Here is a 12,189-nt window from a genome sequence, read left to right on the forward strand (position 1 = left end):
GGATGCAAACTGGTGCAGCCTCTGTGGACAGAAGTGTGTGGAGGTTCCTCAAGGAATTAAAAATAGAACTACCATGTGATCCTGTAATTCTTCTTCTGGATATTTACCCAGAGAAAATGGAAACACTAACTTGAATAGACACATACACCCCATGTTCATTGCAGCATTATTTACAATATATGGAAACAGCCTAAGTGTCCATCCATGGAGGAATAAAGAAAATGTGTTATATATACAATGGAATATTATTCAGCCATAAAAACAAAGGATATCTTTCTATTTGCCACAACATGGATGGACTTTGAGGGACATTATGCTAAGTGAAATAAGTCAGAAAAAGACAAATACCATATGAGCTCTCTTACATGTGGAAATAAGTAAATAATAAAAAGTAAAAAACAAAACAAGCTCATAGACACAAAACAAATTGGTGGTTACCAGAGGTAGGAGGGAGGAGATGGAAGAAATGAGTGAACTGTTGTTTTTCATTTAAGTAAATTAATTTTTTAAAAGAAAAAAATTAGATTTAAATTCAAAGGTGGTTCCCGTTCTAGTTAAAATGGAGTGAGCACCCTGTAGTCTGTCTTTCCTATGGATTACAACTGGCCAGAAGACATATAGCAACTGCCCGAGGACTCTGAAGAGTAAAGAATCACAGATTGATACAAAATGTCAATCTCTCTCCCTAATCAAAGACTTTAAAGCAGCTCTTATAACTGTGCTCCATGAGATGCTCCATAAAGATGAACACTGTTAAAATGAATAAAGACATTCTAGCAAAGAAATTAAAGTATTTTTGGAAACTTTAATACTGAAAATTATAGTAACAAATACAAAAACTGGGATAGGCTTAGTAGCAGAATGAAGATGAAAGTATGTACAGGATCTGTTTGCTGAACACCACACAGTACTGGTGAAAATAAAGAACAGTTGAGTAACGGAAGACACTGTGTTTCAGTATATTTGGAAGCCTTAATATAGTTGATGTCAGTTCTCCCCTAATTGATCTAAAGTGATCTATATTTGAAACCAATCCAGATAAAAAGTTCCAGGATGATTTTTAATATAGAAAAGTTGATTCTAACATTTACATGGAAAGGCAAATGAAATAAAACAGTCAAAACAGTTTTGAAAAGGAAGAACAGAATTGATGGACTTCTACTTCCCAATTTTAAGACTTAACTCTAAAAATCAGGAGATCAAGAAAGTGTGGTAATGGCAAAAAGATAGACACATACATCATTTAACAGAGAAAGAGAGTCCAGAAATTGATCCACAGAAGTATGGTCAATTGATCTGTGACAAAGGTGCAAACCCAATTCAGTGAAGGATAGTCCTTCCTACAAATGGTATGGGACAAATTGGACATGCACATTTTAAAAAGGAACCTCAACTTCTGTCTCACACCTTATACAAAAATGAACTCAAAATAGATCAGACTAAAATCAAGTATACAACGGTGTAAAGCTTTTGAAAGAAGGCAGAAAATCTTTCTGGCTTTGGATTAGGCAGTGGCATCTTACAGATACATACCAAAGCACAGTCCAGAAAAGACAAAATTGATAAATTAGATTTTATCAAAATGAAAAACTTTTGCTCTGTGAAAGACACTTCAGAGAATGAAGAAAGAAGCTATAGGTGGGTGAACATTATTTGTAAATCATGTATCCAACAAAGGTCTTGTATCCAGAATACATAAAGAATTCTCAAAATTCAGCAATAAGAGAACAATTCGATAAGAAATTGGGCAAATGACGCAGACACTTCACCAAAAGATGTATAGAGATGGCTAATAAACACAGAAGATCTCAGTAGCATTAGTCGTTAGAGAAATGCAAAATTAAAATCACAATGAGATACCACTACACATCTACTAGAATGGCTAAAATCAAAATAATTTTTAAAACTGCTAATACCAACTGCTGACAAGGATGCACCATAACTAGCAATACTGTTGGTGGGAATATAAGATAGTAGAGTCACTCTGGGGAGCAGTATGGCAGTTTCTTACAAAGTTAACTGTAGGTTTACCATATAACTCAGCAGTCCCCACCTAGGTATTTATCTAGAGGAATGAAAATTTACATTGTCACAACAACTTGTCCACAGATGTTTCTAGCTGTAGTATTAAAAATCACCAAAAGCTGGAGGTTCCTCAAAAAATTAAAAACAGAACTACTGTATGATCCAGTAATTGCACTACTGGGTATTTACCCAAAGAATACAAAAATACTAATTCAAAAAAATATCTGAGCTTTCAGTGAGTCCTAATCACTGATCACAGATCACAATAACAAATACAGTAATAATGAAAAACTTTGATATCCTGCAAGATTTACCAAAATGAGGCCCAGAGACACGAAGTGAGCAAATCCTGTTGGGAAAAATGGCTCCAGTAGACTTCCCCGATGCAGGGCTGCCACAGACCTTCAGTTTGTAAAAACACGCAGTATCTGCAAAATATAATGAAACCAGACAGACGGTGTATACATAGTTTATTTGGAATTTGGTGAAAGTGTACATTTTTCTCTTAAGTTTCTGTAACCTTTTAAGAAACAGCAAGAGCAATCAGATAATAACCTATTTTATTGTGAGTTAGCATCAATAGAGGTCTTGAAGTCTTAGAGCTTAGTTATGTCCGCCTTCTGGTTTGTTATCCTCAGTAATGGCATTTGAGACAAATGTACTTTTAAAACAGAATAATGCTTCTCATTTATTTTTCTGGGTTTTTGGTTTTTGTTTTTTTTAGACACAGTGAAGCATACACATGGACAAATCCTACTTGCTGTGTACATAATATCATTGTGGGTAAACTCTGGATTGAGCAGTATGGCAATGTGGAAATCACAAACCACAAGTAAGATGCATTAGGGTTCTTATCTATTCCTTCAACTGTCATCAACCCATTCCAGTGAACTTTATTTTATTTTTTTTTTTAAAGCCTTAGTAGAGCCCTATGATAATTTAAGAACCAGGCAGTGGGACTCTTGGGTAAATAGAAGCTCATCCATGTAATGAATGGAGTTCATTAAAGTTTCTGATTAGGGAAGACTGGGTGAATTCTGAGTTTTCACAGATGAAATTATAATTTCATCCTCAGCTCATTTTGTTTATAGTGCTTAGTTTGTATTATTCACAGAAGGGGGTGAGGTGGGAAGAACATGAAAGTTAAAAAGAGCTGGGTTCAAATCCTACTTTGTGCCCTTAGTCAAGTGTCTTACTCGTCTTGGGCTGCTCTAACAGACCACGACCGACTGGGCAGCTTAAACAGTAGAAATTTATTTTTCCCAGTTCTGGAGGCTAACAAGTCCAGGGTCAGGGTTCTGGCAGCCTTGATGTCTGGTGGAGGCACTCTCCCTCATTTGCAGTGGCCGTCTCCTCATCTCCTCACATGGTGGACACAGAGCTCATGTCTTGTGTCTCTTTAGAAGGGCAGTAGTTTCATTTATGAGGACTCCACCCTCGTGACTGAATTACCTCCAGATACCATCACATTGAGAGTTAGGCCTTCAGCATATGAGTTTGGGGAGACACCAACATTGATTCCATAGCAGCACAAGCCTTGCTTACCTTCAGGTCTCTTGTTCTTCATGAGCCTGCTTACCTTTTCCTGATGGTGAGTCCAGTACTAATTGAGGATCAGCCACGATAACCTCTGTGTGGAGCCTGGCATGTGTTAAAAAACCAGTCCAGAGCAGCTGCTCTAGAACGGTCACCTTCCTCATTAATCTCTACTGCTGCTTCCATGGTGAATGGTCATCTGAGCTTAATATCTTCTTCACAGGACTGGGGACAAATGTGTGTTGAATTTTAAGCCATGCGGCCTTTTTGGTAAGGAATTACATAAAGTCGAAGGCTACATTCAAGATAAAAGGTAAAGTTTCCATTTTAAATGTTGAGTAGTTAGTATTAGGTGTCCTCTACTAAATAAAATGTCAGTATTAAAATCTGCCATAACCTAGGAAACAAGCATTTCAATGAGGTGAAAATTTTTTCTTCTATAAGGAAATAGGTTTCTTTAAAGAATCTGATTCATAAGCATCTTCATACGATTCAATTACAGCAAAACACTGGTTTGATTGTTGCCTAAATATCAATTTCTCTTGACAGCAAAAAGAAGCTCTGTGCCCTCTATGGGAAATGGACCGAATGTTTATACAGTGTTGACCCGGCCACTTTTGATGCCTACAAAAAAAATGATAAGAAGAATACTGAAGAGAAGAAAAACAGCAAACAGGTGAACATCCTGTAAGGTGGTATCAAAGGAATCACTGGGCTCTTGAATTTGTACTAATCCTTTTAGAGGCGGCCTGTTACTGGGTCATAGTTTGACTTTATTTATTTTTCTGGCTTGTTGCTAATGCACATAATTTTTTCTTCCTGCATCATCTTTATTTAATTGAGGTATAGTTGAAATGTATCCTTGAATCTTTTTAACGAACAGATAACCGGCCCTGGTAGTGACTGTTTGCCGTTGCCTTCCACTGAGTCCATGGCTGTGTGCAGTTGTTCATGAGTCAGTGATTGTAGTCACATGGCTTTGGGAAGCTGGAGTTCAGTTTGGACAAACGTTCTCTTCCTTTGTGTTTATGTGCCTTAGAAGTTGAGATCGGTTGAATGTTTAAAATTGCCTCCCAAATTGTTAACTGTATTTTCACACCTGTTGGCAGTTCTGTTGCACGCTCTCATGTCTAAACCACTGGAGTGAAGACCCGCGCAGTTGAGGGAGTCCCTGGTGACCCCTCCACGAGACCGTTCACTCCGCACGCGTGAGGCGCACAGCCCCTGCCGCAGGCCCCGGGGAGGCTCGTGCTGAGCACGCTGCCGTCCCTCTGCCCCGTGCGGAGGAGCTGGGGGCGAAGGAGAGGGCGCCTGTTCGGACAGGAGATATTTGAGGGCTGGTTACTCCCCAGGAGCCGGCACCATGGTTAAACGGGCACAAACTCTGGGAAGGAAGCCTGTCTGCCACTGATGAGCGGGTAGAGTCTTGGGTTTCCCACCTCCTCTCTGGTACCTTCAGTGCCTTCATTTGTAAAACGAGGGGGACGGCCGGAGGAAATGGGGTGTTCTCGGGAGCCTGACATCCTTATAAATCCACTTTGTAGTGATTGCGTTTAGGATCCTTACTGGCTTTGTGTCATTGATACAGGTAGTTAACTGCCCCAAGAATGTAACCTTTTCTTATAATGTGCCAGGAAATATTCCACTGAGTTATTTGGTCTTTAAGAAACAACAAAAGCTTTAAAAACATGCAGACACTGCAGCGAGGAGCGGTGATGACTGCCGTAAAGCCTCGGGCACGGCTAGCACTGAGGGGCGCAGCACACACGGCCGCGGGCGCTTATGGCTCCAGAGTCAGGTCGGCGGCGGACGTGCTCATGCTGTGCAGTACGCGGTGGCTGTTTTTACAACACTGAAGTCGTGTCCTTGTGTTGGCTCTTCCAGATGAGCAGTTCCGAGGAGTCAGACGAAATGCCAATGCCCGACTCTGAGAGCGTGTCTGTGATCCCTGGCAGTGCTCTCCTGTGGCGAATAGCCCCACGGCCTCCAAATTCCGCCCAGGTGAGGTGGGCCCCGTGAAGGTGGCCTCGCTGCCCGTACTCTGCCCCGAGGGCGGCTTCTTCAGTCCTAACTTGGAGCAGGACTGGCTCTCAGCAAACACGGGGATGCAGACACTTGAGTCTTGGGCCCCCCAGATCCAGCAAGTACTGACTTTAATGAAGTAAAAAGAATGATTTGGTTCTAGTTCCACTTCAGGTTGACAGGGTCGGAGGATAGTTATCTCTGTGGCCCGCTCTGAGATTTCTTTGAGACCAGCACTCGTGGGTGGTGCACACGTGGATGAAAACCTAAGACTGGTCTGAGAAGGCTGGTCTTCATCCCCGCAAGATGGTGGGAGGCCTTTGTCAAGTCCTGCTGTCCTCGGGGGTTTTCAGGGTGCCTTATGCCTTGCTACGTGTTAATTTGGACATTTTGCTGCCTTTCAGATGTATAATTTTACTAGCTTTGCAATGGTTTTGAATGAAGTAGACAAAGACATGGAGAGTGTGATTCCTAAGACAGACTGCAGGTTGCGACCTGACATCAGAGCCATGGAGAATGGAGAGATAGGTAACGAGCGGCCGAGGGGTAACGGTGAAGCCTCACTTGCGGCGGGGAGGAGGTTTTGTGAGTGTTTGCATCTTGTGGACAAGCATATGTCATCTCTCTGAGAGATTTTTTGTAATTAGCTTTCATTTAGATTCATTACTTCAGTGACCCTCCCTGACAATTTAATATACTACATATGGCCAGAGATCTTAAATGTCAGAGGGGAATTTGAGAAAAGAATTAGCATCATTATCAGCTTGAAACTAGATACTAATTAGTTCACTGTATATTTCAGAACTTAAATACTACCTTGTGAGCCTCAAAGAAGAGCGTGGCCTTGGTTAATTATAACATTTTTACCTGGTGTTACGTTTCTTCTAATTCAGTGGTTCTCAAAAGGGAAACAGTTTTTACCCCCAGGGGATGTGTGGCCATGTCTGGAGAGTTTGTCATGTCTGGGGATCTGCTGCTGGCATCTAGTGGCTAGAGGCCGGGATGCCACCAGAGGTCCTGCAGCTCCCGGGACGGCCCCACAAAGAATCAAGCGGCGCGAGGTGTGTGTGGGGCCACTTGAGGTCGAGAGTCCCTATCTGAGTGATCATGAATGACCAGTGAGACAGTGCACCAGGATTTTGGAAAACTGTTTGAATTTCTTATGACTGGAATGTGAAGGAGCTCTATGAGGTCTCACCAAGGATTAAGAAAAATCCTGCATTTATTGTTTTTTCCACCCAATTTTTCATTGAAGCTTTTGTAACATAATTTTTTTGGCCTTAAGAATAAGCAGGTCGTTTTGGTAAGTACAGAGGTTGTTAAGGGTGAGACTGTAGAAGGAGACGACTGGGTCTTGAGGGCCAGCTCTGCCTCTTACTTCCTTGGCTACGTGTTAAAATTTTAATGTAATGTTGGTTTTCTAATAAGGTGGAGAGATCATGTGAATGCATGTGGGTGATGCTTCTCTGTAACGTTACTGTGCCCGGCAGTCTCTACTTGTAGAATAACTGGTTTTCCACTCATGTTTGTACCTTAGATCAAGCTAGTGAAGAAAAAAAACGACTGGAGGAAAAGCAAAGAGCAGCCCGCAAGAACAGGTCCAAGTCCGAGGAGGACTGGAAGACTAGGTGCGTGTGGCCCCCAGGCCGCGGGGCGGGGCGGGCGCTGGGCTGCAGAGCTTCCCCAGGACTGGAGAGAGAAGCTACTTCCTCCAGGTATTCAAGCTGAGAGACTTGCGTGTGTGACAAAGGAAAAGGGCTATTTGGAAATTAAGGTTAAAACAGTCCCACACGATTGATGCAGGTAAGTGGTTTAAGCAAACCGTCTACCTTCCATGTCTGGCGAAGTCCTGTCCTGTCCTTGTTGTAAGAGGGAAAGTAAAATCCGGAATGACAGATTTTGGCACAAAAATAGGTTCAGAGCCACCTGCTTATAGTATACGTGAGTAAATGCACAGAGCCATTTGCTACTACGTGTATCCAGGATATTTAGACAGTGCCTTTACTCTTCCAAACACGGGACTTGACATGCAACAGAAATACGATTTGTATAAAGTAACATCTTGGATTCCATTCAGAAATAGAAAGTGGGCCATAAAATTTCTTAGCTTTGGAAATTTTGTTTTTTTAAGAGTCCGGAGTTGCGTAGTGACTTTTTATTGAGTAATAGAATCACTTGTAAACAGGAATAGAATAAAAACATTTTCTAAATTTATATCACATAATAGAACCATTGTCGCCCTTGTAGAGGCAATACGGACGTACTTTTGCAAACATTCAGCAGACATTATTTGGTAGCCCTTTTGCATTTTGGGAAAAGATAATTACAGCTAGGAAATGACCTTAGATTTCATCTAATCCAGTGATTCTGGGGCTTGGTTAGGGTTAAAAATCTCTTTTTCCAGTGAATGCATAAAGAGTCTGCAAGTACAGAACTCATGGAGGCCGAGCTGCCGTGGTTGGAGAGGGGGCAGGGGACGGGATGCGGGACAGCCCCGGTCCTCACCTTCTCCCACCCTGCACAGACCCTGGCTCCCTAGGCCTGCACGGAATACCGTTTGAAAGTGGTCTAGAAATCCCTTCGTTGTTCAGAGGAAAACAAATGCTGATGTATTTCATCTTGGAGACTTGCTCGAGGACACACAACCAGTGAGCCCTAGACCTCTGACTAGAGCCTCCACCTCCATCAGTCCTGCAGGCGAAGCCACACGCTCCCCTCCGATCCCTTTGAAAAGATTGGATTCATTTTATCATTATTTCTAGTCTCTTTTGCAGAAACCCCACTTCTATACTGTATTGCTATTTATTAACTCCTTTATTTTTCTGGTCACATTTTCAGGTGTACAAAGTAAGTACAAAGTCCCCTAAGAATGTTTACTGTCAGAGCCCCATGGTAGAGAGAGCAGTGAGCTTCAGACCGCGGGGTGGTAGCATGGAGCTCCAACCCGGCGCTGCGCCCGGGAGCTACCCCTTCAGGCCTTTCCTCCACGGCGCTCCCAGCATCAGTAGCGCCTGTGTGAATACCCGTGGTTTTGAAATGATCCCACTGACTCTTTGTCAAAAGAATCTGCTTTGAGCTCTTTTTTAGTGGCTGTAAGGAGGGTGCACGTTCACTGACTGGATTCTTCTCAGGATGGGTGATGTGTTCAGCTTGAGGTGAGGCAGGGCGGTTTGTAAAGGAACATTTTCTGCTGGTTGGCGCTAACTAGCCTTTGGAGAAATCCAACCCAGAGACTTACTAGAATCTGTCCCAAATTCCTCCACACTTAAAGCTGATATTCCTGCTGATATAGGATTTACTGGAAGAGAGTATAGGCTCCAGAATTTTTCAGGCTGGAAACTGGGGTCCCTGCTGTGAAAATGCCGCTTGTAATCCTGACCTCCTTCCCCAGAGGCACCCTCACGACTGAGTGAGGACAGGGTTTGAAGTGGGGACGGGGCCGGCAGCGGCGGGGGATGTGTTGAGGCAGGAATGTTGGCGGGGTGTCTCCCGGACAGTCTGAGCAGTGTACAGAATTCAGACTTGATAGACTGCTCTTACTGATATAGACCCACGGACTCTGGAGAGCCACAAATGTTAAATAAGAGGTGGTGGCAAGGAAACCTTACTCTTCTCCCCGTTACCCATGCTTGTCTCCAGTGTGTGTGTGTTTAGAAAGACGAATCAACTGGGGCTTCTTGGTATGTGTGGGAGGGGTAGGATTATAGCAGCAGAGGTTTCTAGACACGAGTGCTCAAAATCAGGAGAACTAGCAGTTGAAGGAAACTCTGGTCCTGTACATCAGACCATTGACTCTGAGGTGCTCCCCTTCGGTACAGTGTTTGGACTCTCTCCAAGGGCACGCAGCCTCGAAGAGAGGCTGTGGTTGCAGACGTGGTATTTTTTATTTTTTTAGACATGGTCTTTAGAGAATTTTGCTTACACCGTGGCACGTGGCCTGAGGCTTGGTTCATTTTTTAAATTATTTCTTATTACCTTGATTTTGATGTGTCTGCTTTTCTGAAGCGCTTGACTTTGCTAAGCCTAACTAACAAAAGTGCTTTTACTGCTTGGACTTTGGGGACCAAAAGGAGTGTAACTATATACTTCAAGTTACTGGACAGAATTTTCTGACTTTGATCAAATAATGGTTTAATATATTTCCAGTCTGGTTAACCAGATGGGATGTATCTTGATCATTTAAAGTAGACTTAAATTTTCTAATTAGGAAAAAAGCCCAAAAGCTAAATAGAGAATTTAGATATTAATAGTCTAGAAAGTGTGGTCCAATGGGCATTTACGATGTGATCCTTCAAGGAATCTGCCTTTCTTTCTCTAAGGGCATTCTGTGCTGCTGTAGGGGTAATAGGAGCATTGGGGACTTACCAAACACACCGAAACTCATTTGAATAGTTAAGCTGCTGCTGACTTTTTTTTTTTTAGAAAGAATGGAAAACACCTGTGAAACTTTTTCACAAATGTTACTCTGAAAGCAAAATCGTACTTAGAAAATGTGACTCTAATTGTGAACCTTTTGAGCAAGTCATTTTGCATTTCCCTTACCTGAAGGAAGCTGGGACTGTGGGAACGAGGTGGTGGTTTTAAAGGGTAAGGAAATGATTAGAGCAGCTCTTTGCAGGATTAAAGACCGATCGGGATGTTAACAGCAAGGTGCAACCTAAGAAGCCATATTAGCATGAGGGAAATGGAGACCCAGGAAGATTAGGAGTAATTTCAGTGGATTCGGTGTAGCAGAGTAGATTTAAAAATCATGGTCTTTAAAATCAAGCCTAAGTTTGATACCGGTTACTAGCTTGGGCAAGTTATTTAACTTCTCTGACATTCCACTCCCACTTTGAGTTTAGGGGGCATTAACTCTGAATCCGGTACTTTCCATGTTACTGTAGGTATGTTGTAAAAGTTCATTTCCTTACCCTAATTCCTTACCAAAAAAAAAAAAAAAAAGCCTTCTGGTGGAAGATAAGGAATGAGGCTAGAGGACGTCAGACAAATAGATTGGTTCTTACGCCCCTACTAGACAGAGGATGTTACTTCTGCTGAGCACTCCTGCCACATGCTAGGGGAACATCCATAAACCTTTTGTGTGGTATCATTACATCTTTTGTAATATTATTCTACATAGGTGCGCTCTAAAAATGGCAGGACTTCTTTGAAAGTCTCTCTGGAAATCCCTAACTCGAGTGAGGTGAATTGCTACAGGAGCTAGTGAGGTGGCAGGAGCCCGGTGACTGCAGGTTCCCCCCCATCAATCTTGTCCTTTCTCTTTAAACAGGTGGTTCCATCAAGGCCCTAACCCCTACAATGGAGCACAGGACTGGCTTTACTCGGGCAGCTACTGGGACAGAAACTACTTCAATCTGCCTGACATTTATTAAAGTGCAGACAAGTCAGGGTGTTTGGCTAATCTACAAATAAGTCTTAAACCTATGTTTTTAAATTTCTTCCTTGGTTTCTACTCATCTTTTAAGAAAAAACGCTCATGAGATAACTTGCATTTCACCCAACAAAAGTTAGGGCATAAGGTGATATTGGTGATGAAAGTCAGGAAAAATGGGTAATTTTGCTATCCAAATAGACTTACTGATTTGAAATACTGTTTTATAGAGGTAAGAGAAACGGTGTGGAGAATATGCTTTTTATGGTGGTTATTGCCATATTTACTGAAGGTTTATACCCACCTGTACCTTTAGCTTTATGGAATTATATAGTAATCCCAAATCAAGTTACTTTGCATATTTTTATGCCGTCATGCTTGAATGTTTTAGATGTAACTTTGAAATGTTTAGAACTCTTCTATACAATGTTTATGTGCTCAAATGCAGAGAAGGTTATGTCATTTTGTAAAGACTACTTTAAAAAGATGGCTTTTCTTCATACTAATCCTCTCCAGTTTACCCCTTCCCACCTCCAAAAAGAAAAAGTACCTGAATATTCAGAACAGGTGTTCCTGATTTGAAAACTCTAAAGAATTAAACTGGAAAAGGTATTTCACTTTAGTGCTCTAAATTTATTTTTACAATTTTCTGTAATCAAGTCCTTAGAATTAAAAGGTGTTTGAATTGAAAATTCGTATAAATCTAGCAATTCACAAAAATGCCCTAGAAATAGATTCTAATCACCATCATTACATAATGACAAACCTTTTTAAATGTGTCAACTTTGTGGCAAATGCCACCAAGGACATTAAGTTGCACTCATGTATTATAAGTACCAAACTATAAAAGGAGGTCTTGTGCATTTCAAGTTTGCAAAGCACCTGTGTACTTTATGTATGGAGACCTCCTGTACAGTAGCTTTGCCCCTTTAATTGGGGTACATTAATCTTACGGTATTTATCCACCCAACCCCAGACTGAGATCTTGCTCCAAGGGGCTTTAGGTAGCTGCCAGTAAATTATTTTAATTGCCGTCTTGAAGTTAACAAGTGTTATAATGAAATAATCTACCTGATGCTAAATAAAGGCTTTAGAATGTTCCCAAGAAGTGTGGTTTTTGTTTTAAGATTTTATTCGTGAGAGCGCGCACAAGCAGGGGGAGTGGCAGGCAGAGGGAGAAGCAGGCTCCATGCTGAGCAGGGAGCCCGATGCGGGGCTCGATCTCAGGACTC

General features: G+C 41.9%; 1 protein-coding gene across 8 annotated transcripts in view; it reads left to right on the plus strand.

Annotated features, from left to right (window-relative positions):
* OSBPL1A (oxysterol binding protein like 1A) overlaps window positions 1-12,057 on the plus strand; it is a 230,944-nt gene extending 218,887 nt beyond the window's left edge. For all 8 annotated transcript variants that reach the window (XM_028098294.2, XM_088019584.1, XM_088019586.1 and 5 more), the window contains 7 exons: window positions 2,750-2,857; window positions 3,785-3,874; window positions 4,111-4,237; window positions 5,446-5,562; window positions 5,988-6,111; window positions 7,121-7,211; window positions 10,856-12,057. In XM_028098294.2, coding sequence (XP_027954095.1) covers window positions 2,750-2,857; window positions 3,785-3,874; window positions 4,111-4,237; window positions 5,446-5,562; window positions 5,988-6,111; window positions 7,121-7,211; window positions 10,856-10,958 — 760 coding nt within the window. In that variant the 3' untranslated portion in view covers window positions 10,959-12,057. The remainder of the gene's footprint in view (window positions 1-2,749; window positions 2,858-3,784; window positions 3,875-4,110; window positions 4,238-5,445; window positions 5,563-5,987; window positions 6,112-7,120; window positions 7,212-10,855) is intronic.
* The last annotated feature ends 132 nt before the right edge of the window (window positions 12,058-12,189 follow it).

Source organism: Eumetopias jubatus, unplaced genomic scaffold (assembly GCF_037043125.1).
Source record: "Eumetopias jubatus isolate StellerSeaLion01/CBP00866 unplaced genomic scaffold, mEumJub1_p1.0 scaffold_16, whole genome shotgun sequence".
Classification (NCBI taxonomy): Eukaryota; Metazoa; Chordata; class Mammalia; order Carnivora; family Otariidae; genus Eumetopias; species Eumetopias jubatus.